Genomic DNA, 22,974 nt, shown 5'->3' on the forward strand with positions numbered 1-22,974 from the left:
GAAGCCATGGTTAAAATCCATTGCAGCGCCATAGCCATCTCAAGTATGATTGTAAACGTCATTGGCCCTTCAATCTCCAGCAGTCTCGACCCAGGCCTAGAATTCTGTTCCGTTAAAAAGAAAATTCCCATCGCCCAAACCACACACTAGATTCCTCTTGTGATTGGAGCCCATATCAAAACCACTGGTGGCCGGGAAGCCAATGTCATATTCGCGTGTAGCGAAATGGTAGCCGTGTGGATAAGTCCGTGTCGTTTGCGTTTGGCACCTCGTCGCTATCGTTAAATTGAACTGCATCTCATAGCAAGGACTGGGGCTGTTGCCGCGACTGATTCCCTTTGCAGAGTTGCGCTGTTCGGAAAGCAACTAGCATCATGAAATCCAAAATTATATAGATGCGCTCCCTGAACTCCGGGATTCCAGCGATGGCCTGTTCGCACATCGATATAACGTGATCGTCACTCCGCTTCTCCAAGGGGAAGGGTGAGAAGCCTTGGGATAGATACAGTCATCAAGAGATGGCTTGTCAGTCGGAGGCTTGCAAGATGTATCCCTGGGGGTTTTGGATCCACACCAAGGCGCTACCAGATGGTCGGACCAACCGTTCGGCCACCAGCGCACACACAGATTGTAAAGCTGCAAGAGTAGAATTCCCTGTCCCCCATAATCTGTAGAGTGAGAGGAGACAAAGGAAGAAAGCCATCAAGAAACACTTAGTAAGCCGGCTAGCGTGCTCTCTAACCTTCCACCCCGCTTGAAAGTCAACGGGATAGGAAGACAAGCCGCTCAATGGTATGGATACACATGGAATCCTGCTGCTGCTTCGGTCACCAATAACGGTGGATTGCGGTTTTCTCGGGCTCGTATTCAGTTCTCGATGCTTCCAAGTCTCAATTGATTCGACGATCCGAATTGTTGTTGGTGGAGCTCCTGGTCTCCCGAACCCTCCAAACCAGGCGGATTGATTTTTGTTCTAATTTGTTTAGACGTCCGTCTCCTCTCGCTTCAATGAGGAGCGGTTCGCTGCTGCTCCCATTTCCGTGACTCGATTTTTAGCCTGGTTCTGCAGAAAACAGAGAAATATCGGGGCTCTCTGCCCCTCGGTGCCCCACATTCAGCCCTGTTGAACTACGCTTAGCTCTGTTGCCCCTTCGACACAATCATCAAGAGCGAGATCAAACCAAACACGGGAACAGCTGGTCACTCACCACGCACGCTTAGACAGACATTGAAAGACTCTGCGATATTTTTTATTATCCAGTTGGACCTCATCCGCTGAACCAGCTTGTCCTCTGCCACACTCCCCAGCCGCCCTGTTAAATGGACCGAGCCTCGGCTGCTTCTGAGCGCCAAAGGACGGTGGACAGAGATACCACAACCGACTGCCTCACGACCCTTGCTGAATCACGCACCTGGTATGTTTCTTTTGCAATCCATATTTATATACATCTATACTTGCGATGCCCAAAGCTGTGTGTGAGTCCAGAAAGCTGGTTGACATTTCTGCACCCTTTTCATAGCTAGCTCCAGTCTAGCCATGGTGGCATGAGATATGAACCAATATAGCTATCACCACAGCGTCTACGGCTGATGCTGCTCACCTCTTACTGATATTTGAGCTTAATTTGATTTTCTTTTTTTTGTTGGTATCGACTGTGAGCTAATATCGGCTTTTCATTGAAATAAAGGTCTACCACAGCCTCCTATGACAGTCCGCTAAGGCACCATACGAGAAGCCATACTGCTCCTCGTCGAGTAAAAGTGCGCCACCCTAACCCTGTCGCTGGCCCTTAACCCTGACAACTGTTTTTGTTGCTCGTTCTGACAGCACGCCAACTGGACAAGGAAACCCTTAACGCTCGTTCCGAATACACGAATAGCCATGATGATGGCACGGCTGAACATCGCATCAATCAGTACCTCATAAAACAGGAAATTGGAAGGGGCTCGTTCGGGGCCGTCCATCTTGCAATCGATCAATATGGCCATGAATACGTGAGTGTCTTCTTCATCTTTTATGTGATCGATAATCGTATGGTAACGATTGGGGATTTTCAAGGCCGTCAAAGAATTTTCTAAATCACGATTGCGAAAGCGAGCTCAATCCCATATCTTGCGCAATCCTCGGGGTGCCAGACGCCCTGGCACCATCCCCGCCGGTATGGGGTTGAATTCTCCGCTTCACCGCCACCCGTCAGGCCACGAAGACGAAGCGAACAGCAACCCCCTATATTTTATTAAGGAGGAGATTGCAATCATGAAAAAGCTAAATCACCCTAACCTCGTGGCTTTGTATGAAGTTCTCGACGACCCTACAGAGGACTCGTTATATATGGTCATGGAGATGTGTAAAAAGGGTGTCATCATGAAGGTCGGCCTGGGAGAATGCTCAGACCCTTATCAAAACGAAAGCTGTCGTTGCTGGTTTCGGGACTTGATCCTGGGAGTGGAGTACCTGCACGCACAGAATATCGTTCACCGAGACATCAAACCAGACAACTGCCTCCTGACTAACGATGACGTGCTAAAAGTTGTCGATTTTGGCGTGTCTGAGATGTTTCAGAAAGATTCTGACATGTATACCGCGAAGTCGGCAGGATCTCCTGCCTTTCTGCCACCAGAGTTGTGTGTTGCGAAACATGGGGATATATCCGGCACAGCAGCTGACATCTGGTCCATGGGAGTGACGCTGTACTGCCTCCGCTATGGGCGAATACCATTCGAGAAAGAGAGCATTTTTGAGCTCTACGAGTCAATCAGGAATGACGAGGTTAAATACGAAAATGAAACAGATGAGGATTTCATAGATTTGATGACAAATATTCTACAAAAGGATCCTACGAAAAGGATCAAGATGCCTGAGCTCAGAGTGAGTATGACAGTTCTCTCTTTTTCTCTCTTTCTTTCTTTCTTTCTTTCTTTCTTTCTTTCTTTTTGGTATTCATATTGCAAATGCCCTTGCTGATAAGGCCAAGAACCATCCCTGGGTCACAAAAGGCGGTACCGACCCTCTCCTTTCTGCAGAGGAAAACACTGCCAATCTCATTGGTGACCCCACCGAAGAAGAAGTGAACTCTGCCATTACCAACAAAATAGGCAATGTGCTTGCAGTGGTAGGTTGTTTCTAGCATGAAATATTATGTGTGCAATTGAATGGGTTCTAACATAGCCCCACAGGTTAGAGCAGTACAGAAATTCAAAAGGCTCATCGAGCCAGAAAACGCAGCCCCAATGCAAAGTATTCTGGGTCAAGATGTCGAGTCTCACTTCGTTCAACCGCCGCTATCCATGGAAGCGTCCGACATTGAAGTTTCCTCAGTGAATACAACAGACCCAAATGCTCTCTCTAGTCCTAGGATCATCAATTCAAAGTCTGGTTCTACAGACTCTGGGCGACATGTCATCGAACAGGGAATTTACATTCAGCCCACCATGCAAAAAGGCGGCAGTGCCTCGCGGCTTGCATGTACGTTTGGGGGATCATGCCAACACTGCGCCAGCTCAACTACCAAATCCCCGTCTTCGCCGCTTCTTCAAACCTCCCGCACCAGCACCCCAAGCAAACAAAGCTTTTCCGAAGGTACACGCGGCCATGCTCGCGATCCTCTGGAAGAAGAACATTCGTTCCTCTTCATCGGACCATCATCATTCACGGGAGTACTAACATCAGAAGACGAAGAGAGATCATCAAACAATTTCAACCTTGCAGCTGCACCTCATGCAGCCACAGAGGCACTAGTGAAGTCCGAAGTAGCCAGTGGTCTTGACGATGATGACAGCACTGCCTTCCCAATCTCTGAAATGGGTCAGGTGCTCATTGTAAGTGAATCGCCCGGCGCCGCAGATATTAACATCTATGAAACCGCGTATATGGAGGAGGTGGAGCGGATTCGGAAACAAAGCCTTGCGCGTCAGCGTCCGACGCCAAAGGTGTATCTCACCCGGCGGGTTGAGGGGAAGGAATCTAGCCTTGGCGGGCTGCTTCGGCAAGCCACACTTGATATAACGGATCAGAAGGGCCCATCGGATCTGACCCAGGTTGGCCCAATGGCGGCAGCTGCAGCTGGGTCTACAACTTTGTCGTCTCAAATACAAAACCCAGTTGCGGATGGGAGTGTAGGGTTCGGAGTGACCGCCCCCACTACCGCCACCTCGCCTTCAGAACCAGTGATACAAAGCTCAGAACAACTATCCGCCCAAGCAGAAGCAGCCCCGTCACTGTCATCTAGCACGCGCTCGCCGTCCCACAGAGCGATGGGAACTGCTGTCGCTGTAACAAGCGCGACCAACGCTACCGCAGCGCCAGTGACTACATCCGCAACCCAACGGTCGCGAAATGGTTTGCGATCACTCCTTGGGAGGGTTAGGAGGGAGAGCACGCAGTTTGGGAAGAAATAAAATGGTGTATCAAGTGTATGGATTCATATCGTGTGTTGGAATGATCTTTAGCGTGCGGGAATATTTCATCTTTCTCTTTCTCTACATCGCACACACTCCCTGTTTGTTTTTCCTCTTCTTCTTTCTCCTCTTCTTCTTTCTCCTCTTCTTCTTTCTCCTCTTCTTCTTTCTCCTCTTCTTCTTTCTCTATTTTCTTCTTTCTCTATTTTCATATCATATACGTTTTTCATCTCTCCGTTTCTCTGCCCTCTTGCTTTCTCCGCTTTAGATACCTCTTTTCTCGGTCAGCTAGTTGCGTAAATACACACACGCCTATATATACAGACGAATATACAAACAGTCATGTATATTTACTCATATATGCACGACATGTTACTACTTGCTGCTGGAAAATTTAGTTTGTGTTTTTTTCCCCTGAGCGGGTGCGCTTGGGTGCTGGTGAAAACGGCGAGCTATCTACCGTCGGATGTGTCTTTGCGACAGTATTTCTGACGGCTTCTTCGCTAGATAGTTAGCTTTGGCTTCCTGTCTTCAACTTTTTCTTCCTGTAGTCCGATTATCTGCTATCTTTGTGTGCGGCGATGAACTTCTTCAGCAGATCGAGGACCAGATGTTTTCATTTCGAAACATACATTTTGGGCGAGATATTCAGTTTCACGATTTGCACAGCAGTCATCTGAAATATATACTAGTAGCTCGATAAACATTTTATTTTCTTGATGTCCCCAATTTATCCATTGCCAATAACGCCTTTAGGTGCTTTCATGAATGCGCAACAACACCGAGGTATACAGAAAGTGTAGGTCTAAAAAGAACAGGAGTATCTGGGCAATAAAAGAAACAAAATGGTATCCCCTCCAGAAAAACAGGAATGAAACCAAAAGCAAATATAGGAGCCAACCAAAACTATGCAGAAATTATAAACCTGTCATTATCGTACAGCACATACCATGCAGCCTTCGCCATCGCATCTCCGTCGAACCCTCATACCCCATCCATCATCTCAGCCTCCTTCTCCAAAATCCTCACTAACTCCTCCACCAACCCTGCCGTCACCTCCATCTGCCGATCCGGCATGCGCCCCAGCACATACTCTGCCACTTCCTCCGGCTCGCGACTTGCAGGCCGCCCAATGCCCACCCCAATCCGAGTGAGCTGGAAACGGGTTGGGTCGAGAGCCCCTACATTGCCAACAACAACGCCGCCGCTGCTACCGCCCTTTTTCTTCCCCGCCCCGCGCGCCGGCGACAGCATACCGGCTTTCACAAGACTATTCACCACGCTTTTAATACCATTGTGGCCGCGCGCAGAGAGGGATGCGCCGCCGCGGCGCACAGAGAGTTTCCCTGGTGACAGCTCGAGGTCGTCGTGGAGGAGGATGAGGTTTAGCGGGATGGGCTTGTGGGAGTCCTTTGCACGTTTTGTTTCGGCTTCTTGGCTTTTGCTTTTGCCTTGGCTTTGGCTTTGGCTTTGGCTTTGGCTTTTATCGTCGCAGAGTATACTCGTACTCGTGCCCGTGCCCGTGCCCGTGCCCGCGGCTGCTGCTGCGGCGTTTGTTCTTGATACACCGACGACACCGCCAACCACCACCCCCTTTTCCACACACCATTTTTCATACGCCCTTACTAGTGTCGGGCCGGATATGTTCATCAATGTCGGCGACTGCCAAAGGAACAATGGAGTATGCGTGCTGGGGAGCTGGGTGGGGGAGGTGAATGGGCCGGGATAGTCTCTTGGGGGTGGGTTGGCAGGCAGAGAGTACGGAGCCATCGGCTGCAAGGGAGCATCTAGGTGTTCGGCCAGCGCGCGTAGGAGGATGTGACCGGCTGAGTGGAGGGTCTTGTGCCATCGGGGCGGAGGGTTACCGATCGAAGCCACGAAGAGCGGCGAACGGGTCAACATCTGTTTGGTGGGCCGGTGGGGCAGCGATGGATACGGCGCCGCCCTTTGCCCAAAATGGGGCTGGCGAAGAGGAGGAGAAGAAAAGATATTCTGTACACGCAAAATGACTGTGCTCCGTTGTTGGCTCGAGTCCGTTCCTTGTATTTATCTCCTGAAATCTTTTTATTTCAAGAGGTTTTGCGGAGTTCCGATGCGGAGGCCAGGAGTATGATTATGTAATACGGTTTTCAGGAGCTCCTGTCAAAGCATGGCAGAGAGATATTTAGATCGCAAAGAGGAATTGTGGGTATAGTTAGGTCTTCAGGACAGCATGCTTAGGCTATCAGCTCTATATCAGAATGGCGACGATTTGGATGATGGCTGCTCTGTCCGCAGAGCCAAATGCCCAAGGCTGTAAGAATGTAAAAATGGGGAGATTTTCTTTATACTACACCAAAGGAAACCCAACGGCTTAGAGGTAATAGCAACATGTCAATACTTTGTTTTTAAAAGTTTATCTAATGGATGTATACCAATATTGCAGTCCATCCACATGTATGTCCAATCGCCTCATAACTTGTCCTAGAAAACGAATTAAGTCGAAAGGGCATTGGGGCCTTAGCATTGGAAACAGACACCTAACTAACAACTCAACAGCTCTACAAAACAGTGCCAGTACAGTATCTCTTGGTCGCAGCTCGCATGCAGCACCATCGGGTATTCAAACTTAGACGGAGAATGGCATCTCCTTACTTCTTTTTGTTCTCTGCTGTCGTGAGTGTGTTGGGTGAATATATTACAGTTGGCCTTGTGTGGCTATGGATCAACAATGTCACAGATGATCGATATCCCAAGGATTTTTGACATTACCCGTTGTTTGGTTGAAGTGGAGGGACGCGCAGTGTGCACATACATCTCTTGGGAGCTAGTAAATTGACTCCTGCTGCGCTATTATTGCAGGTGGATATCTTTGTATGTCGGTGTGCATATGTATTCCTTTCCAGCCGCCCGGTCATTTTTAAGGTGGAATTGGCATCAATCTGATAAAGATCATAAAGGGGGCGAATACTGCGCCGAATAAGCGACACAAAAGGCAGATAGATTCCCTCTGTGGCTCGGAAAATATGCGGAATAATATTCGTATGCTGCCGAATGTTTTACGGAGACCGGAATGTCCAGGCAACGAAGCTGCCTATAAGCAGCCCAAATGAAGAGAAGGCGTTCGGCTGGAAATGTAAAGTACCTCGGATCTAAGAACGGAGTTATCGATTTTGATATCCAATGGGTTCCTAACTCCATTCCGCCCGACGCCGAGAAGCAATCGATGTTTGATATATGGTCAATGTCCGTTTTAAGACCCTTCCCAATACCGTGGAACTTTCCCGTCCCAACGAGGAAAGCGGAGAGCTGCATGAATAGGATCTCCAGAAGTCAGAGCGCATTATTTACATGCAGACATATCACATAATATGAAATCTCTGACCCAAACATCCAAAGACCATACGGAATATTTGGCTGGCTGGCCCAATGTATCATGCAAAAATGATGCATGAGTTTGAAATGAAAGAAAAATGAGCAAGAGCGTGGGAAAGTTCCCAGGAAGAGCGTAAGAATGAATTGAGCTACATAGTAGCTCTCAAAATAGAAAACGCTTGACCCCTTCCCGGCGTTTTTCGTTCATAATGCATTCTTTTCTTTTTCTGGTCCCACAGCTCTGGGTCGGATTGAAAGCCAGAGAACGCCGCTGGACTATTCTGTAGGTTTTGAGTCATAGAAAGTGGTGGTGCTGAGTAGCTTCAAAATAAATAATTTAAAAAAAAGGTAAATTGAATTGTCAAGTGACGGGAACGGTTTGTCATTTTTCTTTTCTCCTTTCTCACTCTGTCTCTCGTCATCATGTTGCATTGCAGCTAATAAATCCCATCTGAAACCATGGAAGGAAATCTGGATGAATTGCCAGTTCACGGACCTGGAACTCACCGAATCCCATGGGGGTTAAAGCACCTCAAGCCACTGGAGCCAGTGGTTCTCGTTATCGTAGCACCCATGCATCATGCCATGCTCTGTCGCCCCAAGCGCCAATCCCCAACAACCACCCCACAACCAGGGATTGGTGGCAGACAAAACAGGTAATAATCTCCCTTCGAGGAATTTCGACCATTTTCGATGCTGACGTCCTATTCGCAAATTCCAATCCCGCCTGCAACATGGAACCGACAGAATGGTCCGGGACGGGGACATTTTTTGTCAGCTACCGTAGGAATTGGGGCTGGTCCGTAAGTTTCCTGTGAAAGGAAGGCAAAGCAATATTGATATACTTATAACAATCAATCCTGAGGGGAACGATCACAAATTTTCCTCGTCAAACACAAAGAGTATTTCTGGATAGCACAGCTGGAACAGCTACGCCCAGCCCAAGCTGGCCAGACCAGACAAGGATTTTTTCTTTTTCTTTTAAAAAAAAAAAGAAAGGGTCAACACATTGGTAGCGTTGTTTGACGTGGCAGAGTATCCCGACAGTCTGGGAACGAGGCGGGAAGCACGGGAAGATATTTGGCGGGGGACTGATGATAATGCATATTCCCACCCGAAGACGGGTCAGAAAATTTTGGTAGCAGGAAATCATAAGCCAGAGCCTTGGAAAGCTATTGGATTGAATCGATCCAGGCCCGTTTCTCAAACAAGCACCCTGTGCCACGCACCTGCGGCGAGAAAATGGTGAGAGAAGCAGTCCCAACCCATGGAGTCCCAGCCCATGGAGACCCAGCGAAGGAGCTAGGAGGAGGGAACCAGTCCACATTCGGTCTGGTTGCTGGCTGGCGACAGAACACTAGTCGTGTGAAGGATACCAAAAATACGGATGGAGACAGAGAATTGGGTCGTATTCTCCTGTCCCGGTTGACCTAGCTCATATGTAGACAAGGTCCCATCTGGCTGGTTTTTCCATTGCTGTATTTGTTGGAGGCGGAAGTATACAGGCTCCGGATGACTGGATAGGCAGTTAGGGCTCAGGGTTAGGGCACGGGCAGCACCACTGCCGGGCTCTTCCGCTGCTGACATCCAGATTCCCAGCTCCCTCGAAGATCCTCGTCTATGGCCACTCTCCATTCGCCGAATCAAGGGGCACGGAGTGATCCTTGCGGACCCAGTCCCAGTCGACGCAGTCGAGCATTGTCCAAGCAGCTGGGGTGTGATCTACAAGCTGTTTCTTCGCTTCAGGTAATTGGTCTGAAATCTAATTTGAACCTTGGAAACCTCACGATCCGATCCTCCCGTCCGTCTCCGGAAGCGGTGCAAAAATGGCCCGTCTGCGCAGCGCTTCTTTGGGTCGTTATGCCCCACAAGACCAAGGTCTTAATGTGCCTGGAAGTGACCTCGACCTTGACTTTTGACGCAGTACAGATCCGTATGGTGACACAGGATGGTCAACTCAACAGGCTTGCCCCTCTTCCAAGAGTTGAAACGGCAGTCGGATGTTTCGTGACTAGGCAAAGACAAAACGACGGATGTGACAGGCGGGGATGATACACAACTCCAAAGTAAAAACGCCAAAACCTCGGTACAAGTTTACATCTAAGCACCAAAATTATAAAATACTGCCGGGGTCTGAGCTGGTGGATTTGTCAAAGCGCGAACTATTCCCAAACTCTTCCCTTCCAGCTCCCGTTTCCGCGCTGCAGGGAGACGAATTTAGTGAGTTCTTAGAGGGCCTTAGGCATGTTTGCCACCCTAAGCTGCATTCTTAGGCCAGTCCAAGATGAAATTGAATGCCACGACACGAGCAGCCTAGAACAGGTTCCTGCATGCACACAGTCTCCAAACCTTCCATTCAGTGGGTTCCATGGTCGCCTACAGAAAAAAAAAAAAAGTACAGGGCGAGAACGGGCAAGGGGGCAAAGAAGGGCGTGAGGAGGACAATGACTGACGTGTGGATGTGCTGCCTGCAATGGTCTTGTTTTTGCTTATCCATGCCCTTGAGGGACAAGTTGTTTATTGTTGAGCCAATGATAATTTCAAGCCTGGAAGCAGATATCAACTTGATGGCCTGGTGAGATTTGCAGACGAAATTGGGTCTGACGCACATTGGGCGGAAATAGTGAACCAGGTCCATGGAATGAGCTCGTGGAGTGCGGAATGAGGGTTCAAACGGTAATTTTTCCATGGTCAACCCGAAAAGCTTTATTCCTTTTCTATTGACGTACTTTTTCTCCTCGATTATTCAAGCCATGATACAAGGAAGTCGTCAGGTTAAAAATGTTTCATGCAGCGCCGATAAACGCTTATCCGGCGTCTGAATGCTACTTGCTTTTTCCATCGGCTTGACTTGAGTTTCTCCATGCACTGACTGACTCCCAGGACAGGGATGATATTGGAATGGTCAAGAATTCCACTCCCCACTTGAGCGCATCCAGCCAGTGGACGCGGACAGGCCATGTTTTGGGGTGTGGAGAAACGGAAAGAAAGCAAAAAATAAGCCAAACAAAAGAAAAAATGGAATAAGAAACACAAAAAAACAAATATGAGAACACGATTCTGAGAGGGGAAATCATTTAACACGAAGTCTCGCCCCAAGTTTTCGGAGGCGGAATTATCATGCTCTTTTTTTCCTCTTCAGTTCCCCCAATTCTAGCTAGTTATGATTCTCTGATCGAAGCCAAACAAACCACTGTCAGTGCAAGTGTCCAAGCTTAGAGGTTTGGGCGGAGGGTAAACGCTAATAATCGACTTGGCTTCTCTGGTTTACAGTGAACGAGACAAACATCAAGGCTTCCACAGGCCATCACATATCAACAGCGTGGCAGCAGGGAGAAGCTACACAAAGGAGTCGACTCAACGGCACAGCGCAACGCAGTGGCGCGAAGAGACTTGGAAAAGAAGCTCCTTTCGGTGTAAATAGTACAGGTGAATCACCCTGAGCTCCTTTTGGAAACGCTCGTTACCGTCCCAAGAAATCGGTCCAGGGCCTCCCGCTTGCTCGACCGTTTTCCGTCGCAAGCCTAAAAATAACAACCTAATTACATTAACTAACTAAGAACATCGACTATTAGATAAGGGGGACCCTTCCCCTCGTTCGTTAAACATATATTTTCTGGGCGGCTTGTTTTCTTTCATCTGAAGTCCCTGAACCCTGTTGCTGGAGTATCTCCAACCAAGAGAGAAGGACGAGTTGTGAGAACCCTACCGAGGAAGAGTACATCATAAGAACGGCTTCCTCAAATTTATAGAGGTATGTTTTAACTCCTTTCCCATTGTTACGGTTTGTTTCACTTTTGCCGTTATTTGACTTGCGCTGCGCTTTGATTATCATTACTACATGCATGAATGAGGAAATGGATATGCTCTATCTTCCTCAAAGCCACTTTTATTCTATATGCATTGTATGCGTCCTCGAAGTTTCGAGGCACAGGTTGCGCTCGCTTTAAATGCAAGTTTTTGTGCGCAAGGGCATGCGGAAGGAATAACCAGTACAATTGCATTGGCCCTTGTCTCTTTATATCCCTTCTCCTATGCTCTTATCCCATGATTTTTGTCCAATACCGTTACCGTTTCCATTTGAAAAAGACAGACAAGTCAGTCAAGCTGAGTGCAGTAACAATATTAATCGGTGGCTTCAAAAGTTATAGATGCTCCGCCTATTTGATATCCGCCATACATCCACATAACTCCGGAGGGTTCTTCCCCATTCCACAGTTTCTTGGGCGCATGGCTGAGGAAAGTTCACATTTGAAAATTAAACCCGACCTGGAGGATGCCCGTCCCAATATGGATGCAGAAGTGGGAAACACAGAGACACATTTGACGGCGCCTGAGCCGACGGCACAAGACTACATTCAGCCGGAGTCCCTAAGTGACACACCGAATACCATATCAATAGAGTCGGATCCGAGTCACTCACATTCATTATCGTTCGTCTTACCTTCCTATATTTCTTTTAACGAACATATTCGTTCTATTTTACGTCCTCATCTCGCCCCGGTTTTACACATCTACAAAAACAAAATGCCTCAACGCATTCTCACTTACACACCAAACAAGCATCTAGATCCTCCAAATCTCTTTCTGAACACATAATCGAAGATATACTCGAAAATGAACGACGCTACTGTAATGAAACCTATTTCATGCCGAATGATGAAGCCGAGCAAACCCGTCTATCAATCGAGCACCAAATCTACTTAATAATCTACGATGGCCAACTCACAAAAACCAACTTACCCCCAACAGTCTCCCGCATCCTAGATATCGGGACAGGGACCGGCGATTGGGCCCTTAGTATGGGTGAAATGTACCCCGACACCGAGATCCTCGCCATTGACATCTCTGTCTTCGACTCAGATCCCATCTCTATCGCGCCGCCCAACGTCTTCTTCCAAATTGATGACGCTGAATGCGGCGAATGGAACTACCACCATCCCTTCGACTTCATCCACATTCGCGGCCTCTCCGGCGCGATAGCCGACTGGCCAGCTCTGTACAGCCAGGCCTTTAAGAACCTGGAACCAGATGGCCGCATCGAGATCGCCGATGTGGATTACACCTCAGGATTACTGAACGCGCGCAACGCCCCCGCCAACTCGTATATGAGCATATATATATCCGCCATCCGCTCCGCGGCTGATGTGGCGGGGTACCCGCGCGACCTGTCACATTTGCGTATGGCCGCACTGACGGCTGCAGGGTTTGTGCAAGTGAGGACATATGATATTCGAGTGCCGATTGGGACGTGGTGCGAGAGCGATGCGAAGGGGAGTACGCTAGGGAAAATGGTGTTGATCGTGTTGTTGGAAGGACTGGAGGCAGCGAGTATGCGATCGCTGACAAAATACGGCGGATGGACGCCGGAGGATGTGAGGGATTTATGTCACAAGGTGAAGATGGAGATTGTGATGGGTGCAGTGGAGGGTGCGATGGGGCTTGTAAGAGTGGTCACAGGGAGAAGACCAGGTCCTGATTCGGGGCTTGACTAATGAGAATGATTCATGATTAAAACACCACGATTTTCTTTCATCCTACATTTCGCCTGCGCATATCTGTTCTCGAACATTGGGGGCGCACTTCTTTCTTCTTCACTTTTTGTATTTCGTTTCTATACATGGCCTGGCTTCAGCCCTGCTCAGGGCCCAAGACAATAGGGAGGGAGGTTTACAATTTTACAGCCTTTTCTGCTGTTCCGTATCTGGAATATACGTGGCTAATTATATATCCAAGAACTGGTATACCCCTTTTCCCGCTTTTGATATAAAAGAAATTGTTATATTATATCTCGTTTGAATGCACCACGATACATTTCTAATTTAGGACTACCTTCAAACATACGGGCAAATTTTACACAATCCTTCATCCATTGGACTGGACCATGGTCATTGGAATCATCATCGAATCGTCCTTTCAGAGAACAAGCAAAAAAATGCCGAGTATCGCCCGGTCAAAGCATTACTCGCATTCCACACATCATGATCATAGCCAAAACAACTCAGCTCTGTTCATCCTCCACTAGCCCTCAAGAGCATACCCAAGGCCCTCCCCACTTCCCATTTCAATAAGCCTCTTTCGCATTCTCTCTGCCCTCTCCTTCACCTCCCTTTCCAACCCATTGAAATCTGCATCCTCCCTATTAACCCAAAACCCAACCCCATGCTGTAACACAGTCATGGCTCTGACATTCGTCTTCGGCGCCTTATCCGTTTCCCCTCCAGCAGCATCACTGTTATCAACAGCTAACCCCACGCTTCCATGCACCGTCAACCTCAACCCTTTTGGCATGCCATCCTCGCCCTTTGCCTCCGGATCCATCGCACCATACACGCCTCTATGCCAAATATTGCTATCGTAGAAAACCGCATCACCCGCACGCAGCTTCACGACCATTTGGCCAGGAAGATTATCTTCATAGGGGTCCGCCTCGCGCTCGGCCTGCGTGCGTGCCCGCCGATGCGACCCCGGCACAACAATTAGTGACGCATCGTCATAGAGCGGGATATTGTACTGAGCGTGCGACTGCGGGCGGTCCGGCGGGGACTTCAGCTTCAGGGCCGCCAGTTCGTCTTCCGCGCTGAGCGTGGGCGGGGTGGGGATGTCGTCGCGGTGCCAGCGCAGCGCGAATGGGACGTATGTGGGCGCCACGAGCAGATTGAGGAGCTCCATGGTCAGCGGTTCCTGCTCTCTCGTCTCCGACTTCTTCACGCCGACCAGCTCCTCTACAACCTCGAGCACACGCGGGGAGAAGTAGAGCTTGGCGAACTCGTCGCGGCCGGGCATTTCGGGGTGCATGAGGTGCTGCACGCCCCAGATTCCGCCCTCCTCAGCGGGCGGGGGTGTGGAGGGCCATGGTGGGAATTGCTTTGGGACTGTGCGGATGTGTGGCCATTTGCCGGTGCGGCCGAGGTCGCAGGCGTGTGAAGCGGCGGTGCGTAGTGCTTGGAGCTGGGAGGGTGGGAGAAAATTCGGGATAACGACGAAGCCGTCGCGTTGGAGGGCTGTGAGATAGGGGGTGGGATCTTGCGGTGATGCCATCTTCTACATACTAGAATATATAGCAGTTAAGAAGGGGATCTATGCAAGTAGCAAAGGGTGTTTTATGTTTCCTTTTATAGTACTGTACAGCAGTTCGGCCCCGCAAATATCATGTCCGCCCATGTTTTAGCCGGCCCAAAGACCACCAACCCACTCTATCTCCAACCAAAACATTGGCCCATGTGCAACCCAAGCAATGCTAGGGTTGTATCCCAGCTACAATCTTGGGTCCACACAGCACCCGAAGTCTCGGATGCGTTCTACATCATTGTCCGGATTACGATGTTACACTTCGGGCAAAAGTGCTGAAGCGGGGAAAACAACGCGGTGCCAATGACGTAGGAGAAAAATTTCCCCAAATGCCTCCCAAAACACTCCATCTCACAGGGAATATCAGGGATGTTCGGGTTCAGTTAGGCGCATGTCAGGGAAGATCGCTCAGGTGCGAGATTTGCGATACACAGAAGGATTGTTTGGCTGGAGTTACGAAGTGCTTTGGACCGCAGTTGATGTGCCATGCGAACGAGAGTTTCGCTCTACCAATAATCATCTTTTGGCCATTCTCCCCAAATCTTAGACATCTTATCTTGTGTGTTCCTGAATCAGCTATCAGAATTGAAACTATATACACAGCGTTATTCCGCCGGCTGATTGTATTTTGATATGAACCACTTGCCGGACAACTTGAAAGCTCTGGATTCTGGCGCACATCGACCTGTCATCTCTCCGGCTTCCCGATATTCATCCGCCGCCACAGAACCAATTCATTACTCGAGCAGCCCACGGGAACTACGGAATTTTTAATGGCTGATGACCGACCACTCCTTCCTTCGCGATCACGATATCCAGGAGAGCGAGACCTCCCCTGGTTATATCCATTCTATCTCAATGTTTTTGGAAGCCTAAGCACGGGATGTGTGCCCAAATTTCTCTGGCCAAGGGGTCTCAATGCATTCGAGGAAAGTGGCCGAACCTTAAAAACGGCGAATATATCCTGTCTTTTGCTGTCAGGATCAATCAAAGACAATGAGATTGCAGGCGATTTTAGCTGGATATATTGCCAGTGTAAAAGACAAACATCAAAATTTGTACTCTGGCGGTACATAAAAGAGGCGGTATGAACCAAATCCACTTAATTTCTGGTACAGGAATGTGTAACCAAGAGCTGAAAGAGATAGGGGAATTTGAGGCTCCAAATGTGAAATAGAAAAGAAGGCAAAGCGAAAAGTAGAAAGCTGGGGATATGTCTCTATGTTTATATTTATTAGAATCGTCGGAATCCATAGATGGGCTTTTTAATAATAAAAAAAATTCATATAATAGGCGCCCGAAGACGAAGAATTTGGAGAACAGCGGGAGCGGGGACAAGGTGAGGAGATGGGAAAAAGGAGGACAAAACGGTACGTATGTAGGTGGGATAAATTATAGCTGGAATTTGGTCCGCTGTTTCTCCATCCCACCCTTCCACTCCCATTCCTGTCCGCTGGCCCGTTGTATTCCTTTATCAATCCTCCTCAGCTTGAGCGTAAACCGCGGCCCGAGCTCTTGCAAGCCAGTTCTCACTCCCTCCACTCCCTTCATCTCCTTCCCATCGGGTCCCACTACACTTTTCTCCGTCTCACGTTTCTCGCGAAACACGTATCTGTGCCGTCTTACGAATATATAATCACGCTGGTTATGTAGAGTCACCACTTGCCGGCCTTCTAACTCAGGTTGTGGCGGGAAGAGCGACTGGAACAGATGTGCGGCAAGCATTCCAAGCGGGGTTCGGAAATTATTCAGGATCAACTCGGGCCAGTGGCCTGTCGAATTGCCATGTCCAGGTAGTTTTTTGCCCTCTATCCAGTTGCTGACGCTGAAGTGGAATGTTGGACCTACGGGGAGGTGAACAATCGTTATCCCTGACACGCGCTTTTGGTCTTCTTCCACAACCACAACGGCTGTGAATTTTCGGTTCGAAGCAAATTTGGATATTTCTCTCACGGAATATTTATGGGAATGTTTATGGGCGGAGCGGCGAATATATACGCTGTTAGGGAATAAATCGGTCAGGAGATGGGCTTGCGCATGCAAGGTAGAGTTGATGGAGGTAGTGATCAAGATTTTTGGGGTCGGAGGTGGTCCTTTGGTGAATAGGGAGGGGAATTTTGCGGCGAGGGCGTCGGGTGCGAGATCGAGGTTCGTGCTTCTGCTGGATTGAGTAGGGCTTGTTGCGCGCTCTGTTGCGGATGGAAGGTTTGATTTCCGCTTGTGGGTAGATTTGAGGTCCTGGGCTTGCTCATCCGTGTCGTCTTCGTCGCTATCAGAAGCGATCATGCTGTCCACCTCATCATCTCCATCAGCACCTTTACCTTCGCCAGCCTGCTCTCCAGAGCCATTTGCAGCATTAATTTCATCGACCTTCGCTTGCCGTGACTCCTCTTCTAGCTTTAGTCGTTTAACCCGCTCCACATCGAAGCTTGCTCCGAGCCCGTCTTCAACATCGCTACCAACATCATCCCATATTCGTTTCCTCTCGAGCGTAAGGGGTATATTCCGTCGTAGCCGCTCAGCTTTGAGCTTTGGGTTCTTGGCCTCCTCTTTCTTCCTTGCGAATCGTTCTGCGCGGGACTGTGAATCTTTGGCCTTCTTGCGTTTGATGTGTAGTATTTTTCTTTTCTCCTTGTTGGCGGGTTTATATTCCATTCCTCCGGATGGGAGGAGCTTCGATCTTTTCGAGGGCATTTCTGTGTATCTCAAGCTGAACCCGACTATCCCAATTGCTCCCAGATAGTAGGTTTGCAATGGTGCTTCGAAAGGCGGAGCTCGTGAAATATTTCTTTTGTTCCGCGATAATTTCATCGGATAAATGTTTGGCCGACCAAACGCATGACTGGAAGCTCAATCAACTTTTGACAACTCCTTTATCAAAAGTATCAGAGCATTGTTGTCCTTCTTCTACGTCTCTCCTATTTATTGTCCCTCCCTTCCATTCGCTGCTTCTGGTAGCCTTTCGCTTTTTCCTCTTTTGCTTTTTCCTAGTTTTCTAAAAACGCAATCGTGTATGCGTCAATCCCTTCTTCGACCATTTTCACGAGTTTCACGACCCCTCACCATCCAAACTCGACAGTTCTGCTGCACCCCAACACCACTGCGATTCCACGTTGCAGCCAACCCGAATAAAGCCAAAATGGCTACCAGTACTACTAAAACTGGGCAGCCCCTCGACCGCCCTACTTTAGATTCCCTCCTTCGCCGACGCCTGTTCTATACCCCCTCCTTTGAAATCTATGGCGGGGTATCTGGCCTTTATGACTATGGACCCCCCGGTTGCGCCCTCCAGGCCAATGTCGTTGACCTTTGGCGAAAACACTTCGTTCTGGAAGAAGATATGTTGGAGGTCGACTGTACAATGTTGACTCCGCATGAAGTGCTTAAAACCAGTGGGCACGTGGACAAATTCGCGGATTGGATGTGCAAGGACCCCAAGACCGGTGAAATCTTTCGGGCTGACCATTTGGTAGAGGAGGTGCTTGAGTCACGGCTGAAAGGCGATAAAGAGGCGCGCGGCCAAAAGGTGGAGGTTGATGAAGAGAAGGACGCCAAACGGAAGAGAAAGCCAAAGGAGACCAAGGCTGTTAAGCTTGATGACGCTCTGGTCACAGAATACGAGGAAATTCTGGCCAAAATTGATAACTACAACGGTGAGGAGCTTGGGCAGCTGATTACCAGATACGATATCAAGAATCCAGTTACTGGTGGAGATGTTCTTCCCCCGGTCTCATTCAACCTAATGTTCCAGACTTCAATTGGCCCAAGTGGTGGTGTGACTGGGTACCTCAGACCCGAAACCGCGCAGGGTCAATTCCTTACGTTCCAAAAGCTTTTGGATTTCAACCAGCAGTCAATGCCGTTTGCCTCTGCTTCGATTGGAAAGTCATTCCGGAATGAGATTTCTCCCCGGTCTGGACTTCTACGAGTACGAGAGTTTTTGATGGCTGAGATTGAACATTTCGTAGATCCAGAGGGCGGAAAGAAGCATCCCCGTTTCCATGAAGTGCAGGATTTGGAGCTGTCATTCCTGAACCGGGAGGTCCAACTTTCTGGCAGCACCAAGGTGGAGAAAATGACCATTGGCAAAGCTGTCGCCGACAAGATTGTCGACAATGAGACCCTGGGCTACTTCCTGGCTCGCATCCAGCTCTTCCTTTTAAAAATTGGAATCGATGAGTCCAAAATCCGGATGCGCCAACATATGATGAATGAAATGGCTCACTACGCTCAAGACTGCTGGGATGCAGAGTTATTTACTTCCTATGGTTGGATTGAGTGCGTTGGCTGCGCCGACCGAAGTGCCTATGATTTAACTGTACATAAAAACAGGACCGGTGCCCCCCTCTTCGTACGGGAGACTCGCGCTGAACCACTTCGGATTGAAGAATGGCAGATAGACTTGGATAAAAAGAAGTTTGGCCCTCGCTTCAAAAAGGATGGCAAGATTGTCGAGGCTGCCGTGAACGCTCTGACTCAAGATCTCCGGGAGAAACTGTCGCTCGACCTTAAACAAAATGGCAAGATCGAAATAGACGTGGAAGGTGTTGGCTCTGGCAAGGTCGAGCTGGGCAAGGACATTATCAACATTGAGAAGCGAACGCGAGTTGAGAATATCCGGGAGTACACTCCTAATGTTATTGAACCATCTTTCGGAATTGGCAGAATTCTTGCATGCCTGATGGAGCACGTCTATTGGTCAAGACCAGATGACGAGGCTCGTGGTGTAAGTTTTCCCTACTTTTCCCTACATTCAAGAAATAACTCGAGCTATACCTAATATTTGTAAATTAATAGGTGCTCTCCTTCCCACCAATCGTCGCCCCAACAAAGGTCCTCCTGGTCCCACTCTCAAATCACCCGTCATTCCAGCCTCTCATACACCGTCTCACGCTTAAACTCCGCCGCCTTGGAGTGTCCAACAAGGTCGATGATTCGTCCGCAAGTATCGGCAAGCGATATGCCCGCAATGACGAGCTTGGAACGCCCTTTGGCATTACTGTAGACTTCCAGTCGGTGAAAGACAACACCTTCACACTGCGAGAACGTGATACCACGAAACAGGTTCGTGCCAGCGAGGAGGAGATCTGCGAAGCTGTCAAGTCATTGGTAGATGGTGAGGAAGTCTGGGAGGATATCAAAAAAAGGCTACCTGAGTTTGTTTCGCAGGATGTGGAGTAAGGAAACACGATACAGTACAGTTAGAATTGACACTCGTATAGATGCCTCACATTCGTAGAGGCTATATTATACATGGACCATACTGCTCGACTAGAGACAATCAAAATATCCTTCAACATGAACTGCAATTCTTTGTTTCTGTTGATTTTCTTTTCGTCGCAATCTCGCCCCTGTCACTCATCGGCACGTGATGACCTTCTCCCGTGATCTGACGACGTCAACCAAACTCAAAAAAAATATCAAGAAACGACGAAAGGAAAACAACTGGAGGCTATTCATGTACACTACCTGAACTGATTGTATACATAAGTTTGATTATATTATGGTCCAATTTCTCGTTCTCAGTTTTAGTTTCTGATCTCGCTTTGTGCCTACCGTCAATATACAATAATCTAGCTGGACTTCGAGTTCTCGAACATGGCCCCAGATATCTCCTCCGCCAAAATCACCCTATCATGTCCGCTGTTCGGCGTCGATTTTGACCCTCGGAATAATGGCTTTCTTCTTGTAGGCGGCGGCGGAGGGGAGGGGCGTAGCGGCGTCGGAAATAAAATCGCAAGTAACCCAAACCCACGTTCAACAGTGTTCCCACTCGAACAGAACATCTGGCAGGCTAACACTATCTCGCGCTGACCTTGACTGTACGTATATGTAGGCCTTGCTAAATACTTCCCAACGCAACGAGATATCCGAAATAGCCAATATTGAACTATCTCGAGATGAAGACTCAGTGACCTCCCTAGCGGTATCGAAGTCAAATGACAAGTCAATTATAGCTCTAGCCGGCATCAACAGCTCCGTTGCTGAGCAGCAACGGGACAATAATGAGCATCTCAGGTCTTTTCAGCTGGATTATCCTCCCGGCCAAGTACCAGCCAGCTCCCCTACGTCACCGGCAAAATCAAAAAAGGGAGGGAAGAAACATGTCACGCAGCCTACCCAACCGATGATAACTCCTTTGTCACAGGCGTCGCTGTTTAAACCGAAGTATAAACCTAAGGACAAACGGGAAACGTACCAAAGATTACTGCGACTTTCGCCGTGGAAAGGAGAGGAGGCTCCCCGTATTGGTGTGGTAGCTACTGGTTTGGCTCCTCAGGGGGAAATGGTCGTGTTCAATGCGACTTCACCAGCTCCAAAGGAATCTGACATTGTAGGTAGGATTTGGCTGGAGGGTAGAGATGAGGTTGAAGATGTGGACATGCTACCAGCCAGTGAGGGCGACAATGGGAAATTCAAGGTGGCGTTTACAGACGGTATATCTATCTATACATTGAAAGTTTCTGCTTCGACGAGATCGAACGAGACTCCGAAAACAAAAGTAGTCTATACCCTGCCATTCCCAGATTATTTCGCGAGGAGCAAAAAGAGAGGCAAAATCCGAGCTCTGAGATTCCTCTCCCCAACATCCTTTCTCATCCTACTCAACCTTCCAGACCGAGCTGGCTGCGAACTAGCAATAATCTCCCTCGGTCTCGCTCCTGAAGGCACCGTTGTCCGACGAACTAGGCTTCCGCACGGGATGAAAATTGGCCTAGGCCTGGATGTGTGCCCGCTCTCCGAATCGGCCATGGGCACCAGACAATTCATAGTCGCAGTATCCAGCAATGACAACTCAATCCAGATCCTCACGCTAGAATGCAAACGCAAAGGTAAACCCGCCTTTAGCAAATTCCGTCCATACGCCACCCTACGTAATGTGCACCCTTTCTCCATGACGCGCCTTGCCTTCTCAACTTTCACCGCGCCCGCCCAACCAGTTTCTGCAGACGTACGACCTCAGGACGTCAAACTCGCCTCCATAAGTGTCGGTAACACCGTGGTCGTGCACTCTCTCCCTGTCACTGCGTCCCCTCCCAAATCCCGCCACCCGCGCTACGTGCTTGTCCAACCAGGGCCCTCGGAGCTTCTCCAGACTCTCTTAAGCGGCTTTATGGCACTGATTGTCGTGGCGCTGGGCGCATTCTTCCTACAAGTATTCACGGAGATACGAGGCGGTGTACCACCAGCGCTGGGTGCCCATGACTGGCTTAGCCCCAAGATCCGATCAATGATTGCTCGTCCGTATCTATTTGAGAACGGTTTGTCGTCGCAATACCAGAAATGGCGGTCGCCGACAGATCCGCTATCGATCTCCGCAACGACGACAACGGTGACAAGCACAATAACCACACCGGTCATGCAAATAACCCCGACGCAGAACCTCCGCGATTTGCTTTCGTCGCTTTCACGAGCGGTGCCTGAGGCCACCCCACTCCCTGAAACGCCCGACGAATCTGCACTGGACCATATGAAGATCGTTATCCACGAACACCCAGATGACCCATCGCTGGTCGCTGTTACAACTCTCCCACATACGTATGGCGACGGCGACAGTGACAAGGTCAACAACGCAGGAGCAGAAAAAGCACAGCATCCACGCAAATGGGCAGACTTGCACGAACATGAGCGTGAAGCGTGGAAAGCGAAACTTAGCGCTGCGGGCCATTGGGCTAAGGAGGAAGGAGAGACTATCTTGAGAGGTTTGTTTTTTGGGCAGGTTGCGGGGGTCATGGCGGGGGCGGTTGGGGGGATGATGGATTGAGGGGGCGCGAGCATTGTTGTTTTTCATTTTCTTTGATGTTATTTCTGATTTTTTCTCTTTTTTTCTTTTCCCCCTTCCGGTTATGAATCTATGAACTAATTTGTTGATATTGAATGGCTGTTAATTACGAAGTAAATACTCATCTTCTTTCCTTTCCTTTCTATATATTGGCAAAAACGTGCGTTGACTCAAGCCAAAAACCCTACATACTTTTCGGCTACAAAAATGACATATAACTACTAGTAATATTGGAAATACTCTATAAATATCCTCATAATTAAATTTCATTATGTCTACCTATCTCTCTTCTCCCGTCTGTTCTCTTTCTTCCCTGCTCTCAGTCGTCTGTGACCATATTGCCGTTTAGTTATTTAGTTATCCATTCA

General features: G+C 48.8%; 10 protein-coding genes across 10 annotated transcripts; 6 read left to right on the forward strand and 4 right to left on the reverse strand.

Annotated features, from left to right (window-relative positions):
• Positions 1-1,320: 1,320 nt before the first annotated feature.
• HCBG_02113 (calcium/calmodulin-dependent protein kinase) lies at positions 1,321-4,398 on the forward strand (the record flags this gene model as incomplete). The annotated part of the gene is made up of 5 exons (XM_045429162.1): positions 1,321-1,415; positions 1,689-1,761; positions 1,846-1,995; positions 2,060-2,869; positions 3,178-4,398. The coding sequence occupies 5 exons, from the start codon at positions 1,321-1,323 to the stop codon at positions 4,396-4,398; spliced, it is 2,349 nt and encodes a 782-aa protein (XP_045290948.1).
• A 693-nt stretch (positions 4,399-5,091) lies between these two features.
• On the reverse strand, positions 5,092-6,300 carry HCBG_02114 (uncharacterized protein; the record flags this gene model as incomplete). Its single annotated transcript, XM_045429163.1, has 1 exon — positions 5,092-6,300. One exon carries the CDS (start codon positions 6,298-6,300, stop codon positions 5,383-5,385), a length of 918 nt encoding a protein of 305 aa, XP_045290949.1.
• Positions 6,301-6,638: 338 nt separating this feature from the next.
• HCBG_02115 (uncharacterized protein) lies at positions 6,639-7,490 on the forward strand (the record flags this gene model as incomplete). The annotated part of the gene is made up of 5 exons (XM_045429164.1): positions 6,639-6,693; positions 6,824-6,834; positions 6,937-7,053; positions 7,240-7,251; positions 7,338-7,490. The coding sequence occupies 5 exons, from the start codon at positions 6,639-6,641 to the stop codon at positions 7,488-7,490; spliced, it is 348 nt and encodes a 115-aa protein (XP_045290950.1).
• A 777-nt stretch (positions 7,491-8,267) lies between these two features.
• HCBG_02116 (uncharacterized protein) lies at positions 8,268-9,804 on the forward strand (the record flags this gene model as incomplete). Its single annotated transcript, XM_045429165.1, has 3 exons — positions 8,268-8,555; positions 8,947-9,176; positions 9,363-9,804. The coding sequence occupies 3 exons, from the start codon at positions 8,268-8,270 to the stop codon at positions 9,802-9,804; spliced, it is 960 nt and encodes a 319-aa protein (XP_045290951.1).
• A 1,305-nt stretch (positions 9,805-11,109) lies between these two features.
• On the reverse strand, positions 11,110-11,599 carry HCBG_02117 (uncharacterized protein; the record flags this gene model as incomplete). The annotated part of the gene is made up of 2 exons (XM_045429166.1): positions 11,110-11,307; positions 11,462-11,599. 2 exons carry the CDS (start codon positions 11,597-11,599, stop codon positions 11,110-11,112), a joined length of 336 nt encoding a protein of 111 aa, XP_045290953.1.
• On the forward strand, positions 11,419-13,455 carry HCBG_02118 (uncharacterized protein; the record flags this gene model as incomplete). Its single annotated transcript, XM_045429167.1, has 3 exons — positions 11,419-11,506; positions 11,904-12,185; positions 12,323-13,455. The coding sequence occupies 2 exons, from the start codon at positions 11,983-11,985 to the stop codon at positions 13,245-13,247; spliced, it is 1,128 nt and encodes a 375-aa protein (XP_045290952.1).
• Positions 13,456-13,589: 134 nt separating this feature from the next.
• Positions 13,590-14,793, reverse strand: HCBG_02119 (phytanoyl-CoA dioxygenase; the record flags this gene model as incomplete). Its single annotated transcript, XM_045429168.1, has 1 exon — positions 13,590-14,793. One exon carries the CDS (start codon positions 14,791-14,793, stop codon positions 13,774-13,776), a length of 1,020 nt encoding a protein of 339 aa, XP_045290954.1.
• Positions 14,794-16,215: 1,422 nt separating this feature from the next.
• Positions 16,216-17,560, reverse strand: HCBG_02120 (RNA processing factor; the record flags this gene model as incomplete). Its single annotated transcript, XM_045429169.1, has 1 exon — positions 16,216-17,560. The coding sequence occupies one exon, from the start codon at positions 17,515-17,517 to the stop codon at positions 16,216-16,218; it is 1,302 nt and encodes a 433-aa protein (XP_045290955.1).
• Positions 17,561-17,935: 375 nt separating this feature from the next.
• On the forward strand, positions 17,936-20,130 carry HCBG_02121 (glycyl-tRNA synthetase; the record flags this gene model as incomplete). Its single annotated transcript, XM_045429170.1, has 2 exons — positions 17,936-19,549; positions 19,621-20,130. The coding sequence occupies 2 exons, from the start codon at positions 17,963-17,965 to the stop codon at positions 20,002-20,004; spliced, it is 1,971 nt and encodes a 656-aa protein (XP_045290956.1).
• Positions 20,131-20,421: 291 nt separating this feature from the next.
• Positions 20,422-22,588, forward strand: HCBG_02122 (uncharacterized protein; the record flags this gene model as incomplete). The annotated part of the gene is made up of 2 exons (XM_045429171.1): positions 20,422-20,586; positions 20,660-22,588. 2 exons carry the CDS (start codon positions 20,422-20,424, stop codon positions 22,586-22,588), a joined length of 2,094 nt encoding a protein of 697 aa, XP_045290957.1.
• Positions 22,589-22,974: the final 386 nt, after the last annotated feature.

The sequence above is a fragment of the Histoplasma capsulatum genome, assembly GCF_000150115.1.
Source record: "Histoplasma capsulatum G186AR genomic scaffold supercont2.2, whole genome shotgun sequence".
Taxonomy (NCBI): Eukaryota; Fungi; Ascomycota; class Eurotiomycetes; order Onygenales; family Ajellomycetaceae; genus Histoplasma; species Histoplasma capsulatum.